The sequence below is a fragment of the Manacus candei genome, unplaced genomic scaffold, assembly GCF_025592945.1.
Source record: "Manacus candei isolate 608988 ecotype Guabito, Panama unplaced genomic scaffold, ASM2559294v1 h1tg000050l, whole genome shotgun sequence".
Lineage (NCBI taxonomy): Eukaryota > Metazoa > Chordata > Aves > Passeriformes > Pipridae > Manacus > Manacus candei.
Genome location: NW_026138098.1, coordinates 22488233 through 22508434, shown reverse-complemented (window position 1 = coordinate 22508434; position 20202 = coordinate 22488233). Strand labels below are relative to the sequence as shown.

Genomic DNA, 20202 nt, shown 5'->3' with positions numbered 1-20202 from the left:
GAAGTTCTGACTGACATAAAAAACAGTGTAAATTGTGCCTACATGCCTCACTGTTACTTTAATTCCAACAAGGCCCACCTCTCAGAAGGATGTGGTCAGACATCCAAGAGATTACTTTACAATATCCAGGTAATCTGACAAGATTTTTGGACTTTTCCAAAGTGTTATCTTCATACAAATCACTTCTTCAAGAAAGAAAATTATACAGTCAATAGGAGGTGGTGACACTAGGGGCAGGAAGTACTGAATTTCTGAGTAACTGCACCTATTCATCCCATCCCTTATTGGCAAATTATGGACAATGGAAGCTTTTCCTGTTGCAGTTACATCTAACTACACTGTATTTCTTGGTCATCTTTGTCAAGATAGTTCCCATAAGTATTATTTTTGTCTATAGCAGCCACCTATTACTTGAAATTCAGCCACAACCAGAGGCATCCACTCTAAGCCAAGACATCCACCATGAAGTTAAGCAATGCAATCTTACATCAGTGCAATAAGTAACTGCATTAGATTCCACTGTACACAAAAGAGGAACATCCCTGGCAATTTACATCTAAATAGCCAGCTTGAACTGCTGGCCTCAAGCCCTGAAAACACATCAACATTCCAAGTACCTGCAACTTTTACAAGTTAGGTTTGGCATACTAATGCAAAAACGTTAGGGGCAGGAGAAAGATTTAAATATTCAACTGAAACCACAACACATTCTGGGAACAAACAAAACAAATGAATAAACAAGAAACCCAAATTTAGAAAAAAAACACCCAAAACCACGTGGCTGAACGCATTCTCAATTTGTATCACTAGCCAAGTACAGTGTATTTGAGACACATAACAGTTGAGATTTACAGAGAGGCTTTCAAGCTTCTGATTATTTTTTTTTTTAACTTGCAATTTTTTTTTCCTTGCTGTTGTCACCAGTATTAAGGGGAACAGGAAATTACAAACGTTAAATAAACCCACTTTTTTTTTCTTTTTACCTTAGAGAAATATCCAACTAAATGGCAGCCTTTCTCATCATTTTTTGTAAGGACATAGAAGAGGAATGGTTCAACATCATAATACAAGGTTTTGTGGTCCAGAAAGAGCTTAGCTAACAAACAGAGATTCTGACAATAAATTTTGCTCACATTTCCATCAACCTAGAAAAGTAAGACAGATGCAGTTACTTGCAAGACACCAACAAGTTAGGACAAAACAACTTTTTCAATCAATCATATCCTAGAAAGAAATGTGAATAGTATGGTGTTAGGGAAAAAACACCCAATAAAACACATTCAGGTTCAGAAGAAAAATGCCCCAGTTTCTTGTTAAGAAAGAAATCTCCAATTAGTACTAATTACTTCGCATTTTTATGTAACTGAGTATCCAGATTTATCAAACAAAGTAACTTCACCTTTTAATTGTTCAAGATAGACTGACCTCTTTCACTTTATTCCTGGAGTGAAAATGGCTAGCAGACAACAAAACAAAATGCACTAGTTAAAATGCATTAAACTGTGGTTTGCTAGAAGGCAGTGTGCACAACAACTTAAAAAAAAAAACAAAACAATGAAGTGTATTATGTTGAGTCCTTAAGGTGCAATGCCAATAAATGAGTAGCAAATTACACATCAATCGCATCAATGTTTTGGATAAATTAGACAAGACAAAATTTCCATGCCAGACTAAAACGCTACTGAGTGAGTGAAGTAAATTTTCAGGCTAAATACTACAATTAGTCTAGGTATATTACGAGTGTAAAGAGTCAAGCTGTGACTCAGCTACAGAAACGGCAGACACAGATGCAGATTTCCTAGATCAATTAGGTACTCCCTGAAAGGGAAAGTTCAGTCAAAGGCAACAGCATTTTTTAAATAATCTTCCTAATAGAAAGGTTTGCTTGTATGATGTTCTTTGATAATGACAGTAGCTGTGTTTCATTCACAGAGGCAGACAAATGTTATGCACACTGTGCTGAAAAAGAAGTCATATTCTATTCTAATTTGTTTTGAGTACAAATCCTAGTTAGAATTCTGAGTAAAATCCAACCTTTTGGACATACTTAGGGATTTTAAGGCTATTTCAGTAGTATAGGTGCATTAACTGGATTAAAAAACCTCAACATTTAATGGACCCTCACTGCTCCTAAATGCAGCAGAATAAATTTGCATACAGCTCTTAAGAACCTATCAAATACATTAAGCTCTCAACACACTGTATTTTCCAGGTGCTTTTTGTTACTTTTCACACTTACTAGCAAGTGTGCAAATTCAATGTGAACATTTAGAAAGTAGAAATCTCCACTGGCTAAGCCATAAGCCTGAAAATGCAAATTATGTGAGCTGTCTTTTTCAGTAAGAACATTTGTACAGAAATGTAAAAAACCTTAAGTTTCAGGCAAACACAGCTTGTTCATCAGTTTTAAATGTGAGAAGTGGGGAAAAAAGAGGGGTGGGCAAGCTCAAAAGCAAGCATCTGTCAAAAGTTTCCTGGCTACAGCATAGCAGTAAGCTATGTCAAAGTCTTCTCTCAAATCTGTTGAAGTCATGCTCTGGGCAGAGGTACATAAATCACAAAATGCCAAACTTATTTCTATTCCTCTCAAAAACATAAAACATGAAGGAAATCACAAACCCTTCATTCTGCTGAAAAGAAAATGGTTGCACGGAATTCTTGAAAGGATCTATGAAAAAGGACATCAACTAATGACTGAGTTTCTACAGTAATCAGAGTAACAATCAACACTAACCTTGGAAACAAAAAAACTCAAACCAACCACATTTATTTCAGAAGGCTTAACAAAAGTGCTTACTGAAGCACCTAAAATAGAGAAAGGGGATAAAAGCAGTGGAGTTGGGACGTTGCTCTCACACACACCTTGTCTGTCGTGTGCTTTTTGCAGCAATTCCCCACCTCCCCATCCCTTGTACTTTACTTTATTTTTTAAAGAATTTTTTATTTACATGTCGGGAGTAGTCAATGAAAATAAATGGGAAAGCACAATTTGCCTATTGTATGCTGCACAGTTCTTAACACCTCTTAATAGAGAAAATAAAGTTATTTTAGACTGGCTGGGACAATTTCACTTCTTGATAGGAAAAGAGTTAAGTCTGTTTAAAACATAAGTCCTTTGCTGGCAGATCTACAATATTTATAAAAATTGCTCAAGTCAGGAAAGAAGCAACCCTGATGAAAATAGCTATTTTTTTAATAGTACAAACACAAACAAGTGAACCAAATACTAAGATCTTATTCTAATTTAAGTAAGAACTTCAAGACTGCATCTACCATTGTTTGAACAGATAAGGGCAATGATCAAGCAAAACAGACACTTATACAGTATGAAAATACAAGTTTGAAGCAGAATCTGACATTTGGATTTAAAAAGACATTATCAATATACACATCTAAATAACACTGTTGAGAAACAGTCTCAAAAGAAGTCCTAGTAACCTCAGCAGCCTTTTCTGTTAATGCTATCTGTAACAATGCTTGAGAAACAGGAATGTGAAGGCTAATGCATAGTTTTATATAAGTGCAGGTATGCTATTTGAAACACAGAATTCTACTGTCTGGGATATCCACAAAACCTCAAACTTACAAGAAGTCATCTCCCAAGAGAATAATTTAGATTAATAAGTCCAGAGTTGAGTTTGTGGACACGTATTTTTTTATTAATTAAAGGCAGTGTGTTCTGGCCAAAGTTGGCCTAAACCTCTACCACCCAGCCAGGATGGTTTTGGCCAAGTTTCTCAAACATCCAAAAGGAGGGCAAGAGCACCCAGCAGCTACATTCACGATTTTAGAACACACGAGAAGCTGCTTTGCTTCCTTTTTTACTTTGGGAGCACGGACACTATGATTAGCCTTCTCCCTATACCCAAGACACTCAAATAGCCAGAAATGAATGGGTGGAAGAGGTACTTCTGCTGAGAAGGGAAAGGCAGACCAGCAATGGAAGCAAGAGGTTGGCTAATGCATGAAGCACAAGTATGAATCATGAAAGAACGTGGCCCCAAAGGATAGAACTGAATAGGGAAGATGGACTTGTTTTTGCAGTATAAGAACAATCTCCAAGGAAGTATTTAAGCATGTTAAAGTTTTCACTAGTTCTACAATTGGTCTGCAATGTCTACAAACTGGTTACTTCCAAAAAGTTTACATTTTTGATAAACCTACCTCAAATACTGAAAGGTCATTTCTTCTGTAGATTTCATTAGCTGGAGGATGAAACCAGCCACATTTCTCTGAGTGCCTTAACAAAATGTTTTTACTTTTCATGTATTTAAGACAGAATTCACACAGGTAAAGCTTTGGTAATCTGTATGAAAATTAAAAAGATATTTAATACACAAAGTTTTTACATTCTGTAAACAAAGTTACCACAAATGAAAAACTCTCCCCATTCAAATATAAGGTACCATAAGTAAATGCTGCTTAAGCATAACTAACTAAATAAATATAACATTAGAGTGAATGATTAAACATTCACACACTGTTCATCAGAAAAGGAAGATAGGAAAGGTCAGATTCAACCAATCCCAGTGAACCTAATCCAACAGAGTTGAGGTGTGGTAGCTGTTTTGTGATCCAGCCTCTAGTAGATCCCAGTTACTTCCCCCATTCCACCTAAGCTTTTGCTGTGGTCTCCATCAAAGTAGGCACACTGGAGTAATACCTCAAATTTCACCCTTCTGGTTCCAAGTGAAGATAAAGGAGGCACAAAGCAGAACACAGGGGATCTCCTTCCCTTTAATTTTCCTTATTTTTCATCTGGGGAAGGCTAGGAAATGATTTTTTCTTACAAGATTAATTTGTCTAAATGGCCACATGTTGGATATAAGTAATCACAATGGCTTAAGACAAGAAAAAAAAAAATCCCCCCCACCACAAACAAACTAGCCAAAACCAAATAGATAAATGAAAACAAAAGCAACAAAACAAAAGCATAAACAAAAATAAGCTCCAAACAAAACCACACCAATACACAGTGCAAGTTGATGTTTATGCAGGACTAGGAAAAAAAACCCTCAGTCTTTTTATTGCATCTTTGATTAGAACTAGCTAAAAAGGAATTCTTGTTCTGTCGTTTATAATTACAGAATAATTATAATAATTCTTAATAGTTCTTGTTTTGTAATTTATAATTAAAATGGCATATCTACTTTTAAAGGTCGTAAATTATAAATAGTTACAAAAGAGTAAGACAATAAATTACAATTATCACGTCAGTAAAAATTCCAACCATGCAATCTTGACAACTTGCTACCTTGCATATTCCTGTGGGTAAGGTGAAGAGTACCAAGTCTGGATCTCGTATTTTCCAAACTCAATCACTGAAGGGTATCTCCCACTTGTTTCACCAGTGTTTTTACACCCAATTTTCTGTAAGGTGCAATAAAAAGAAAATACTAGTTACAGAAAAAGTAAAAGAAATTTTAGCTTTATATCATCATTTTCACCACTGAAGGCATGAGAAACCTGACGCTTCAGCAATTCAAAGTTGGACAGTTTGCAAACAGCAAATACAAACAGCAAAAGTTTCTTTCCAGCTGCCAAACAACTTAACATGAAGGTAAGTGATCAGTGTTTACAAGTGGATACAAATAAATGGTTCATGGCCCAGCCAAATAAGAGGAACAAGAGCCTCAAGTGCTCTTCTCCCACAGCATCTAATTTGAGGACTTCTCTACTGTTCTGATTCAAACTCAAAGCTGTCCTTCTGTCAAAATAATGAGAGCAAAGGTATCAGCACAACACTCGTACAATCCTTGGAATTTATCTCATAACAGTCAACAACAGTATACTAACACACACTAATCTCAGATATATTGCAGTTGAGCTGATCAGAAAATGACTGCTAGACTCGAAAGAGTAAGAAAGGTGGGGAAAAACAAGCAATTTCAATTTCACAAATTACAGAAATCTTACCACCTAACATTTTTGGACTGCATATCAAAGATAAAGAAAGCAAGAGGTGGGAACTATTTCCATGAGCAAACAGAAGGACAAGCTAATAATGAAACAGAATCTTTAAACTCAATTTGAGTTTGTTGGTTAACATGCTCTGAATGAAGAATGTAAAAATGTCACTGCGTTGGACCCATACAGAAGGTAATGTCAGTACTTGTACACTAAACCTGAAAAAAAAATTAAGTGAATTCTGTTACTGAAAAAGCACAAGACAGTCATTTATGATACCATTTTAGGAAAGCAGCAGTTGAAACATTACATGCACCAAACTTCTGACCCAGGTTCTCAAAGATAGTGGTTATTCATTTCATGGGCACATAAAAGTAAAAGTCTGGTTCACCAGTCTGATTCAGCTCAAATAATTTCACTGAAACTGGAAAGTATTTAAACTAGAAGTGTGGTAAGTAATTGTGTAAAATAAACTTACGAACTCACTAAACTCAGTTTTCTAACAAACAGTATTTTCTGGGACAGACTTAACTTCTCACAGCTTTTGCTTTATCTGCAGAGGAAAATCACCATTCTTACTGACCAACATCAACCCAGGATCCTGACCTGGATGTCTGCTACTTTTAAACCCTATGTTAAATCGTGTACTCCTGTGTCCAAAATGCTCAAATATATCTTTCAAAAATCTATCCTAGGTGTAACTTACCATCTGACCCTTTCCAGCAGGATACCTTGTCTCCTATCCAGGAGAAGGTAACTGTATGTTACCTGTAAATGTCTCCCAAATAAAATTCACAGCAAGCATGATATATTAGATAAAAATGAATATATTAAAAATGAAGATGAACAGACTATGAAAATTAACTGAGTTTTTATTTATAGAAATAACCACATTTTATGCAACATGATTCTTACCTCCAGGGAAAGTTCTCGAGCCTGTTTAAATACTTCCAAATCTTCCTGTGTAACAGTGTCCTTGCTTCCCAACAGAAACACATCCGTATTTTCTTGTTTGATGCTTAGTTTGATTTCAGTATCTGTTATTTAAAACCAGCAAAAAGTTTATTCACAGACATGAAGGTTACATGTGCCTTACCAAAGTGATACTCCTAAATAGGATTATAGCAACTATAGCTGTTATGACTCCCCATTTTAACTGAATGTGGGATTACTAAGCAACAGAAGTGAAATCTTACCCCCTTCTTTTGTAGTTTGCTGCTGTATGAGCTATTTTTTGGTATTTGCTATTATTTGCTTGTCTGTCTGTATAAGCCTTTATAGTCCAGTTCTAATAAATTAGTTTTGAACCTCATGAAATGAAGTATATTCTATCACTAGAACTATGCCACCTGATAAATTCCAGTGTACTCTAGAAGGTAAAAACAAATATAAGAGCAAAAAAGTTGCCCTTACAATTTGGAGATCAATGCTAAGCTACATTCAAACACAATAAATTAAATGTATTGTTTTCTTAAATAAAAGTAATTATAAAAAGGTAGTTCACAGCAGTAAAGATCAAGTGTTGTGGAGACTAGTATGATGGAACTGGTCATGAAAAAGCAATGGAGCAGAGGGGAATGAATTGAAATGCCCACCATTATAAGCACTGACAGCACACAATCATGATGACAGCACTACTGCCAGAGAAATGGCAGGAGAAGAACAAGAAAGTAGCATGACAAGTGGCTACTCATGCGGTACTACACAGCCATAAGCAACATTATGGAGGCATTTGGGGCTCCTAGTGTCACTACAGATGCAAAAAATAATTAAAAGGTGGTGTGGTATTAGTCAGAAAAAAAAACAAAACAAAAAACCAAAAATGTTTTGGAGATTTAGTCAGTATTAGATAAAAGGTCAAAGTTGTGTTGCTTTTGTATGAAAGTGAAGTAAGAACAAGAGAAATAGCTAAGACCTATGTGACAATATAAGAATTTTGGTTTTGGACGGGACGCAGGTTTGGTTGGCGCTTTCACCTTTGCTTACCATCATCCTGATCAGGTTTAATCCTTCCGTCTGCCAAGCTCCCCTTCCCTGGTGAGGGGGTCCCCATCTGAGGGGTCACTTTATACTTTAATCTGCTTAGAGTCCTGTGCATTTTAAGGAAAGCTGTTCTCCTGAGGTGAGCAATTGCTTTAAAAGCATGTCCTCTAGACACACCCCATCCAGAGGCACAGGCATGAGAAATAAACCTACTCCTAACCTCTTTCTTTCCATAGAAATTGCTATTAGATGGTGATGTGGAAGATAATTCTGGTTTACTACACAAATGCTTGGGTGGTGCATAGCTTGGGTGACCCTTTTTTCGAGACTGTCCCTGAGTGGTATAGATATGAGAGAGTCCATCAAAGAGTCCCTTTAGCAGACTGCTATTAGGAAGGCTACTAAAGGAGGGTATGCTTGACTGATTGGAAGAACTTTGGGGAGAGTCAGAAGTCGAAGTGCTGGATTTTTGAGAACTGGGGCTCTGACCAGAGATGGGGGTTGGGGGTAGAAGTGAAGAAGGTGGAGGTTTTAGCTTTTGTGTGGTACCTGTAGCCAACACAAGAGAAGTGCATGACTGTTTCTGAGAGACCTTTTTCCTTGGACGATAGTGCTTTGAAAAGTCTATTATTTCACCTCGTGATCTGCGACCATCAGGTGATGGTGTAAAGAACTTAGTAAGGCCATCAATGAGACCTTTGGTTTTCTTGTTAACTTTAAGTGTAGAGGCAGATATGTAGGTGGAGGTGGTGGTGATTTTGGTGGTGGCACCAGGCCGAGTGGGGTCTGTAACAGGCAATCTGCTGCTTGAATCCTTCACAGATGCAGCATGACCAGATGAAGGTGTGGTACAGACTTTAGTCTTTTGACCCCTACCAGGTGACCCCCTTCCTGTGAATGCATTCACGGATCCTTCATCACTGGTTACAGACCTAAGCAAAAATTTGAAAAATAAAAATCAGTATTAGAAATCTTTACTGTCAAAAAGTCCTACAGTTTATACAAGTTACTTAGGCCACTGTACTTAAAAATCTTTAAAGAAATTTAAAGACATACACACTTTGGAAATACATTTCACACTATGACATAATATCAAGCTACTTTTTTTTCCTTTTCCTTTATGTTCCTCCTCCCCTCTTTTCTTTAAAAGATAGTCCACAGTACATATAACTGCAAGCAGCTGGCATAGCAAGACCTTCTAAGTATACAGTCTTCCCACTTACTTTTAGGCATAGTCAAAGTGTGCTTATTTGGAGAAAAATATCAATGCACCATGTCTGTAGAATAACTGCTCCATCACCATAGTTTATTTTACACACAAAGGAGATTAATGTTTTCAGTGTTAATATATTATATCAAAACACTTAACTTCAGACTACATTTGCTTAAACTGTAGAGAAAGTCTATTAGCCCTTTAAAGCAATGCGGTCAATTTTCAAGAAATTGCTATTTTTCCCCACTCTTGTTGGATTATGTATGCCAACACTAGTAGTAAAAATTACCACCAAAGACCTAAAAGCAAAATAAGGTAGTTTATTAAGAGGATTAAAACAAAACCAAAGAAATACACTGTTTTCTTTAGAAATGCTAACAATATTAAAAAAAAAAAAGGCAAAGGAAAGAGTAAAACTGTAAAGAAGGTGTGTCTATAGAAAAACCATGAACTACTCAGGCCTAACATGGAAGGTGTTAAAAAAAAAAACAACAGTGGAGAATCTTACTTAAATGCTAGGAATAAAAAAGGCACACTGAAAGCCAACGTTTGTGACAGCAGAATTACAGGTTTAACTAGTTGCTAATGACTGAAGAGAGGAACTATACTGAGAGAAATACTGAATAGTATATTTTAGCACATAGAAACAGAACATTTAAAAATATCTGCAGTAAAAGAAATAGCTATCAGGATGCATGATCCAATTACAAAGGCAAACAAAGCTATATAGTTGCATCACATGCTTTCTTTCATTCCCTTTTCCATCCTGCTCTTTGAAGTCAGCTTATTTACTTTGCAGCAGAAAATTTTCTTCCACAGATTTTTGCCTTCTTAATTGAGATACTGAAGTAATTAATTGCAACAGGTTACATCTAATTAGAGATTTAACAGCCTAGGGCTACCATCTGGCTTACTGAACTCCAAAGGCCCATCATTTTAAGAAGTAGTCCCTTTTCCACCCACACATCCTTAAATTTGGTTAGCTCCTAAGAGGCAACAAACCCAAAAAACTTCTAAGTCTTTTGAACCCTTTGGTGTCATAAGCTTACGTGTAACACAAGACCTATTCTCACTACCAGATGTAGTGGTGCCAGAGGCCAGCACACACCTGGTTTAAGTTAATCTTACACAGTAATTTGCCTATGAAGAGCTTCCTACACATGGTCAACAGGCAAAAAATTATTCCAGTCCTACTGGACAGATTTTCTTTGTGCTACAGAAGAACTAAGTGGCATTGGCTAATGTTCCTGCATTTCATGTGACCGCACACTTTTTATGTATGGCACTGTTGTGTTCTATACCCTGCAATCACTTTTAAATAGGATTTCATGAGGAAAAGTCTTATCTCCTAACCACTATTTTTCCAATACAAGATTACTTTGTTTATATATATATATATATTAAACATTGAAGTAATACAAAGAGCTCCCCAAAGTACTCCTCTAACATGCTTATACACTGCAAAGGAAACCTTTATGAAATTATTCATAATCAAATACTAAAACAACTTCCACATCCTTCAGCATGATGTTCACTTTAAAAGCTGTGGCTCAATATCAATATTAAAATGTAACAGTAAAACCTTCACAACATTTTCAACCTTCAAGTTCCTAAGTTATTTATTCAGGAGGAAAACGGAGAAGTAAAGCAATGTTTCACCCACTCTTCCTTTAACAGCACGCTCTCACGAGCCAGTACAACTAGATCTTTTACTTTCACGTACTGCCACACTTTATCCTGCACTACTTTCCTAGAGCAACATACACTGAACTTTAGGATTAGGACCAAAAAGGCAAGATGAAAGATCCAGGCAGAGAGAAAGGGAAAAGAGAATACAGCAAGCTGCACAGCACCAAGTACATCAAACTTGACTAGTGCACTGTACTGTGAGTACTTTTCTTTCTATTTTCTCACGTTGGCTCTATTGGCTTCAAAAATCCTTATTTTGCAAAATGCAAAGTTTTACAGCAGCTATCGTGCAATTCTGGATAATATGGGACAGGTTTTTAGACCATAGAGAAAAACAGCTGGGTAACAATCACATGAGAGAATGAGTAGTTCATAGAGTCAGAAAGCTGCTGAGTTGACATAGCCAAACAGTTAAATAATAGTTGAACAGGAGGAAAGAAAGGCATACGTGGATAAGAACATGGGATAGAGGGCAACATGCTACATAGTCAACACACAGAACCTGTTCCTGTTTAACACTCAGTGCAATGTCAACTCAGCATTCCAACGCTACTTAAACAATCCTCCAAACAAGCCTTACAATGTCCAACTACAGTGTTTCCTGGAAAGACAAACACCAAAGAAATTACAGCACGCTCTTGTCTTAGACAAACACAGTCCTGAGAAGCAAGAGGAATTGCAACCTTTTCCTAGTAACCAGTGGCAGCTTAACAGCAAAAGTCAAGTAATCACCTTTTCCAGAGCACCACTGAAACCAGAACTTCTGTAGTACTTGCACAGTTTACTTTTTGGAATGGGTTTTGTGAGCCAATATTAACTAATAAAGTAATTTTTATATAGTTCTTGAACAGGTCTTTGAGCAGAACAGTCTCCTGAAGTTGTATATAATTGCCTTGTTATTATCCACTTAGTATAGATTCTGTACATACTTCAATTATTTGAAGCTACACTTAAAATATAGCCGTGGCATATGTTATCATAGAGAAATTCCTTTGCATCTGTTTGTGGTACAATTTTTGACAAAAATGTATGGGATCTGAAAAACTAAGTTACAGGAATTTTCTTATCACCTTCTGACATGACACAAAAAGCACTTAGCATAATTCAGAAGGCCATTGGGCTGAAAGGCATATGTATTAAATCACTTGTCATCTCTTTTCCCCAACTTGAAATACAGTTAAAAACTGTACTTAAACCTGTATCCAACTCTTATCTGACTACATTCTCTAAAACATATAAAGAAATAAACCCCAAGAGAAACCTACAACATTCGTTGCTTTAGTTTATTTTTCGGTCGTCCAATAGGTTTTGCATATCGTCGCCTTATTTGGGCAGCTTTCTCATGAAGCAGCTTTCTCCCTTTCTTCTTTGGTCTACAGACCTGGCAAATCCACATCCCTACACAAAGGAAAAAGAGTTTAGTTGTACACAGTTTATCTAATCTGTACTGCATGCATCTACCACGATGCATGCCAAGTATATACACAGTCAGCAAATTAGCTCTTGAACAGGACAGAAAGAAGGGGAATTGGACAAAAAAACCTGATCCACTTCTACCCATTTTAAAAGCAAAGTGCTCAAGGAAAGGGCAAAACAAGAGGCAACAAGGACCACAGAAATCATTATAAGCAAATGGGCTCTTAGAATTTCTGTTCTAGCTTGTCCCTCCGTAAACTACCTAGATCTTCAAACACAATTAAGATTGGGGAAAAAAATTACATGTGTGTTACAAAGCAATCTAGGTTAGGGCATGCTGAAGAACGTATCAGATCACACCTAGGTATGTTTGTTTCAATCTACAACAACTTGAATTTAGCACCCTTTTAACATTAGTTGGCCATGCTTACACACTATTGTAGGTAAGACCGAGGAGTAGGAGGGAAGGAACTCAAAAAAACTCTTTAGTGTAACTTTAAAATTAAATAGGCAAAGCCATAAAGATGTGAGAGCAAAAGTGTGGTGCTGTCTATCAGAAATCTAGAGATCAGGAAACCTGAAGACAAACGCATTTTTTTTGTTTGTCTGTTTTTTCAATTACTCTTACAGAAGGCATGAACAATAGTCTCTTCCATCTGCTCTAAGGATTTCTTTGTCAATATATATACTTCAAGCATTTTAACAGCCTGTCTAAAATTTCACCTTCAATAGACTGGCCAACAACTCATTTACACAGTGAATTTATCTGATCAACTGAATGCACACCTTTATTATTTTCCTGAGAAAAAAAGTCCTCACGTAATGACAAAGTTGGCTTTGACATGAATGAAATCATAGTGTTTATCATTAAAAAAACCCATAACAAATTAGCATGCTCAACAGGTTTTGGTCACTTAACATAAGAAAAGACTGCAAATGGGAAGTAGTATCATGGAAAGGATTTTCATGATCACCTTTTGGCATTCGGGATAGTGGTGGGTCACAGCACTCCATGTGGAACCCTCTATCACAGGAGTCGCAAAAAAGCATGTTATCCTGAAGGGTGGGCAGGGATGAGGGGATGGAGAAGAGGAAGAGGAAAAAAAGACTTAATACAGCATTGCTTGAAGTTGTACATCAATTATTTGTATTTGCACATGTGCTAATTATAAAGCTACTATAAACAAAGAAAAGTCAGGTAACACTCAAATCTAACTTACTGCATTTTTGCCTTGGATCCTACACGCACTGCATGTCTTGCATTCAATGCACTGCCATCTCAAGGCCTTCACATTTGTTGTTAACTCAGGACAGAACTTCAAACATGATGGATGTCCTAAAAAAACCAAAGTGTTTAAAGCTTGAGATTTAGGATTGGTTAGATTGATTTTTAAGTTCAACAGGATGCAGCCGGCACCACCAGAACCCTGCAAGCACCAGCTACTTTCAGGATTTTGCTACACATTACTTAACTCACCTACTACTCCATACAGAGATACAGAATAACTTTCATGAAACCCATTCTCAAAGACAGGTACAAAACTGATTTCTACTGTAACTGACACCTGTGAATGGTCTACACAAGCACCTAAAACTGAATTTTTATTTTCACTATGTTATTTCCATAGCATATTAAACTGCCATTGGTTCTGAAAAAAATATTTTTACAAACTTGACCCCACTCCCCTTCTTAGCAGCTCAAAATAAAGAGAAAATATTTAGATAAAACCATATTAGTTGTTTTTCTAAATATACTAAGTATCTATCAGAGAAACTTCATAGTCAAACTATATGTGTTTTTCCAATTTATTGCTTAATTATATACAAAGAAAAATTTTAGAGCAATAAGAAGGGAAAAAAATTAATCTGGCAATTGGCACAAGAAAAGCTTATTCCAATGGAAGATTTAAAATTGAGGAGGTCAGGGGCTTGTAAGTAGTTGAACTACCACCTCCCATGAAACTGTATTTTATTCCTTAGCAGGACCATCCTCTTTTTGCAGTAGCCTTGAAGGCCTACATGACTTTTCCAATTAATAGAATACACCAGACAACTAAACACATATAACACCTTAGGCAATACTGGCAGTCATTTTTTCATGTCTTCAACAACCTCGGAGTGTACCCTTAATCCAGAAAAGATAAAAGCACCGCTAAATAGGAAGGGATTAGCCTTCCCAGGGAAACACTTTTTGACAGTATTATATTCAGAGATTATCAAGAACATCAACCCACAAGTTGTCAGAGATAAGAATCCCTGATGCCATGCTGCACTTATAGATGGCTGCAGTGATGTGGTGCACATGAAAGGTGCTTTCTTCTCCCTGTCAGAGTTGGTATGCACGCTTTCTTCTAGTAATGGCCTAGTCACGGTGATTCAGACTTTCTCCAGCGACTGTTTCTCAGTCCAGGACTGAGCTAAAAACACTACAAATAAGCATTCGCTATTTTTGTCTTCTAATGGACTGACGCATGAAAGGCAAAGACAACTGACGGAATGCAAAAGCCACTTGAATAAGTGCAAATTTCAGATTTAACTTCCTTTTATTCCACGTACCCAAGGTTTAATCCACTTTTTGTTATTCTCAAAATAAAAGGCAGGAATATAATCTATTAGTGAAGAGCAATCAGTAATAAACTCAAAGAGTAGTTTCAAAAACAAAGATGTTGAAAAAGCATTGATTCTTAGCATACAGCTTAAGATATATCAACTAATTTTTGTGATTAAAACTGAGCATGCACTTTAAGTAACTATTTTTCTTGAACATGACAGATATACTGTAACTGTATAGCTGAGTTCAATGATACACTATTCCCTTCAATAAAACTTAACTAAGAAATAAGAAAAAAGCTCCCTAGAGTGGTTGATATTAGTAATCAATATCAAAGAAAGGCTTATTTCATCAACCATGACTTAACTATATGAACACATTAAGTGTAATCATAACCCAATCACCTCCATGTAAGTATATTTAATTCCAGTTATCTACCCTGCACAGAAGTGATTTATTTCAAGGAGCAAGAAAGTTGCAGTTAAAATTGTTCATTTTAATTTTGTTTTAAATAAATAACTGGGAAGTATAAGCATTAGAAACATCTATTCTCACTGGTTGGTAACCACTGGTTGCACAGATTAGGTGTAACTGTGTTACTTTATTTCTGTTATCTACCAATGCAGCATTTCTCATTCAAGCAATTACACAGTTTAATACATTTGTTAATATGCTTAAGTGCTAGATTTTATTATTGGACAAAAATTCAAGGAAAAAATCCCATTGGTATTAAATATGAAGATTTTTTCCTGCAACTCCAAGTCCTTGAGCCACAAGTAACTAACTAGAAGCTGGAAGGGTGCAAATAGGAACCATCACTATACATTTACCATGTTCTTTCACTGTCCTTCCTAGGTATGCACTAGCAGAGACAGCATAGAAATTTTTAGATTTCAAAACACTGTATGGTATTGATCTATAACAGTTGATAATACTTACACTATTCATTTTAGACCAAAGTGACACAGTGCAAATATAACAATAATAAGTAGAGGGTAATGCCTCCCAGACATGAAGTGGTAAACAATACAAGTTTCACTTTTAAAAGGAACTCTGTTTAACTACTGTTCGTAGTTTAACAGATTTCTGTAGTCAATTAAACAAAGTTACTGTGCCCTTCATTGATTTTACAGCTAGTTTCTTTAAATCTGAAAGAGTTGAAGGAAAGCATGTTTTGGGCTTCAAAATTTGCAGTATTTCAGCTCTAACTAATCTAAACTGAAATAAAAAACACACTATCTTTTCCATATCCAGAAGCTGATAAATCTGCCAGGATTTATCAGCACTACTTTGAAGTGTTTCAGCTGGTAATTTCTCTTGGTTCCATCACTTGACTTTCTTTTAAACCTCAGCAGCATCAATATTTTAACGTATCGCACAAGCTTAGCAGATTACTGGAAATTTAGACCTTTGAAAGCTGGTAATTTCCACCAGGAATACATATAGGCTTATTTTAAAACTAAACACTTTAAAATTCATTCTTATCCGTCCCTGCTAGAAAAGGTTAAGATTTGCAATACACTGATGTGGCAGAAATAGGTGTGATCAGGAAGTCAAAACTGAACGTGTCATTCCTTTGTGACTGAAGAAGACTCCTTTAACCTGCCCACCTCACAAAGTCAGGCCTTGTTTATTCATTAAAAGATCTGATGAAATAACTAGTCTGTAAAAAGAACAAGCATTAGATCAGTGACCATGATTAAGTACTGTGCTAAATTAGTTATGCTAATATCTCCGGTTATTTTTAACTTTGATACAAATGCTGGGAACTAACGTATAATATATACACACCAAAAAACCCACCTCAACTTGTGTTTGACAACCTTTCAGGTAGAAAGCATTATTACTATTTAGCTACAAGCAGAGATGGTCAGAGCACCTACCTTGGGGGTGTACTAGGTTTTTCCACCTGCAGGTTTCTTAGCAATTCATTTTATCCAACTAGCCAGTATCCTTACACAGAGAGCAATAATTAAGGCAATTCCTATATTCCCTCATTACTAAAGCATATCCTCAATCTCATTTATAAAGCAATCTCTGCACAGTTCTTTCCAGACACTTTCTGTCCCTACTCCTCTTGACCTGAGTCCAACGTCTCTGTTGTTCTGTTCTCTAGCCTCTCCTACCCATCTTTGATCCGTAACCCTCTTGTCTCCTCAGGATAATATGTGAAAGGACAGTACCCAGAAGTGTTCTATTAGCTATTTTTTCCCCTTTTAAAAATATTTATTATAGTTCTCCAGTCACTCAACTTTTTTCCTTCCTCTTTCTACAACTTAACACCCTCATAAAAAAATCTGTCAGCAGCAGCTCTTTAATTGCTTCTGCACATCTCAACTGGAAAAACAGAAGTAGAGTTTGATTCTAGTTCCCAAGCCTATTGATTTTTCAAAATCAAAAGACAGGGAAAAAGCAGGAGGGAAAAAAAACCCAGCAAAACAAAATAACAAAAACCAAGAGGAGCTGTGTCTACTTTCGTAATGGGATTTGTTTTCTCATGTCTGACATCCCTCATCTTACTTCTTCAGAAAATGCTCTGTGCAAAGTGACAGAGCACTGCATTTCATTTCCACCACCCAAACACTTTATCCTCCCAAATACCGCTAAAACGAGCAGATATCCAGCTAGTTTCTACTTTCAGAATGCATAAGCATTACCTGGAAAGACAAAAGCAACTTGACACAGAAACAAAAAAGGAAAACAGACATGCCAGTAGTGGGCACTGCAATTTAATCTCTGATCAACTGAACAATTTGCTTGCTGTGCACAACATGCAATTTCTTTTCTATTTGTTAGACAGCAAGACCAGCTTTGAGATACACTCCAATGTGCAAAATTACAAATCCAATTACAATAAAACTCCACTTGAGTGAAGTTTTGTTATTTATAAATTGCATTGAGATTGGTTTTTATTTTAGTTAGGCACCAGTAGCTAAAGTTTAACCATCCAGCAAACTGATCGGCAGTCTCAACATTTCATTCTTTATATCTAATACATCTGAGGAACTAATTAAAGATAATTTAGTCTTAATGAGGCAGAGAGAATGTATCGATGTTAATTCAAATAGAAGCTGATCCATGAAAGTCAAGACTTCCAGTTCTAAAGTGTCTCAGACCCACCAGGGGATTATTATACAACAGAAGAATAGCCAGTATCTAAGCTCACCTGATTAATGTAAGCTCTATGCACCAGAGTCTAACCAAGCACAAATCCTATTAATTTTCCAAATATCAGAAAACAGATTTGAAAATATAGGAAACCTATAAAGCACTAAAGGAAGACAGTTTAAAATCTATGGGGTTTGCTGTTGCATACTGGGGTGAAAAAGCAATTTTCTTACTTCAGAGTGTAATAATTGGTTTAAATGTATTAAGAAATACACTGGCTAAAATACAAAGTAACTACTGGGGTGACAGATAAAGAAGCACACAGACAAAAACATATCCTGATGAACTGAAAAGACATTTTTATCCACACAGTTTTGTTTTTACTCTGTCTTGGGTACTATGATAGCTATCTTCAGCACACCTACAAAATGATGATACACATGGACTCTGAATTCAAAGATAACAAAATTCTACTTTCACTTCCAGCCTTCTCAAAGTAGCATAGTACTGCTTCTCTGCTCATGCTCCTCCCAAACACCTCCCTCTTCTTCATTCTGGCATATAAGCTGGTAATAGTTCTGCACCAAACTGGAATGAGGAACTGATTAACCTTAATGCACTTCAATTACATGTGTTCCTCAAGCAAGTTTATATATAAGGTGCCAGCACAAAGGGGCAGCACCAAGCACTTGGGTATTGCAGCCTCTGACTTTAGGTAGCATTGCTGTTTTGTCTTGGAGCTGGGATGGGATAGTGTACACTGCAAAGCTTTACCAAAAGTATCTCCCAGTGCAGCTGCAAGCTTTTGGGAGCAAAAGTATTTTTACAGGCACAGCTAAAGAAAAGCAGTGCACTTAACTGACAAACTGTACCAATTAACTCCTCTTCTAACATAGCTGTTTTCCACACAGGATTTTTTAAGAATAGGTAAACTGATCAGAGAATTTTCACATCCAGAACTACAGAGTTGCTTTAGAAAAAGTTTTATGGCATAGAGTTGTGGTAGAAATTTATCCAAGTTTCTTACCAAATCCCTCTGTGAACCAGCAATAATCCAGGCCAAGAACATGCTGGGTATCATCCATGCAATAAGCTCTGCACAAAGTAAGTGTGCTACAATATTTCATGTTCCAAGTTAACCTCATTGCTCACCTTAGGGGAAGCACCTGCATTAAGAACAGCCACACAGACTGGCAAGAGCTGCTGCAGCACATAGGAACAAGTTACACACAATCAGTAGAGGGTCACTATCTTGTGCCTGACAAGTAACAGGTGCCCAACTACTTTAGTATATTACTTGAAACATTGTTCAAATTCCCACTAGAGTAACAGAATCATTTTATAACAAAATGAAGATTTGCAGCAGCAAAGACTGCTACACAGTCTTTATTACTATGATTACTCCTCATCTTCTGAAATGTTGCAAATCTGTGCAAGCAAAATTCCCGATGTCATTTGATGTCACAATGCAAAACTGAGTTTTCAGAGCCAACACAGATCTCAAACAATTCCTGCATTTCACAAGTGTGGTTTCCCTATTAATTTACTCAGATCTGTACTTGAACATAAAGATGAATTCACACCTCTCATTTATAATTATCCTAGTTATCCAGATGACAAAATTTGAGAGAAAATAAAACAAAAACCCCCAATCTCTTCTACACACCCCACTCCACCCATTTCGGTTCTCAATCTATGTATGTTCAAGGACAGGATGAGGCTCACAAGTTTAAAATATTTTTTTAAAACATACTTAAATATGAACATTTCTAGTATTTGTAAATTCAGCCAACTTACCACTGCTGCCACAGTCTGCACAAGACAAGAGCTCTTCTGGTTTTTTTTCACGATTTGATTCTTTCGTTCCCAAACAAAAGCTACATATCGGGATGGGATCAGCTCGTGGCTAGATTTAAAAATAAACAGACAGAGTTAGCTAGCAAAAAAAAAAAAAAAAAAAACCAACCAAAACCCACCAGCCTCAGTGGCTTTTACCTTGTATTTTGTTGTACCATATATTAATTACTAAGACAAACATTCCCTTTACTAACTTCAGAATAACAAAGTTTTATTTCATATTTTTATAAAAAATGTTATTTTATTTCATAAACCGTAAGTTGGCCTGTAATAAGCAACCCTGTGCACTAATCCACATAAATGTCTCCAATACAAGACTAGTGTTAACAAAAACAAGGAAAAATTACAACTTATGACACTATTCTTGCACACACAATTTCAACTCCATTACACATTCACTTGTTCTTCAAATGTAATAGTGCTCAAAGATCAACATGTAAACTGGTCTTTATTACAGATGAATATAGTTCCTTTATGA

General features: G+C 36.3%; 1 protein-coding gene across 5 annotated transcripts in view; it reads right to left on the bottom strand.

Annotated features, from left to right (window-relative positions):
- The window catches only part of KAT6B (lysine acetyltransferase 6B), a 107797-nt gene that overhangs the window by 34942 nt on the left and 52653 nt on the right, over positions 1–20202 (bottom strand). For 4 of the 5 annotated variants that reach the window (XM_051800744.1, XM_051800745.1, XM_051800743.1 and 1 more), the window contains exons 3-11: positions 19665–19773; positions 13429–13544; positions 13183–13264; positions 12058–12190; positions 7894–8822; positions 6823–6944; positions 5255–5370; positions 4165–4306; positions 984–1145 (exon numbers count right to left, since the gene is read on the bottom strand). In XM_051800744.1, the coding sequence (XP_051656704.1) occupies positions 984–1145; positions 4165–4306; positions 5255–5370; positions 6823–6944; positions 7894–8822; positions 12058–12190; positions 13183–13264; positions 13429–13544; positions 19665–19773 (1911 nt within the window). The remainder of the gene's footprint in view (positions 1–983; positions 1146–4164; positions 4307–5254; positions 5371–6822; positions 6945–7893; positions 8823–12057; positions 12191–13182; positions 13265–13428; positions 13545–19664; positions 19774–20202) is intronic. The other variant, XM_051800746.1, reaches the window with a different exon arrangement.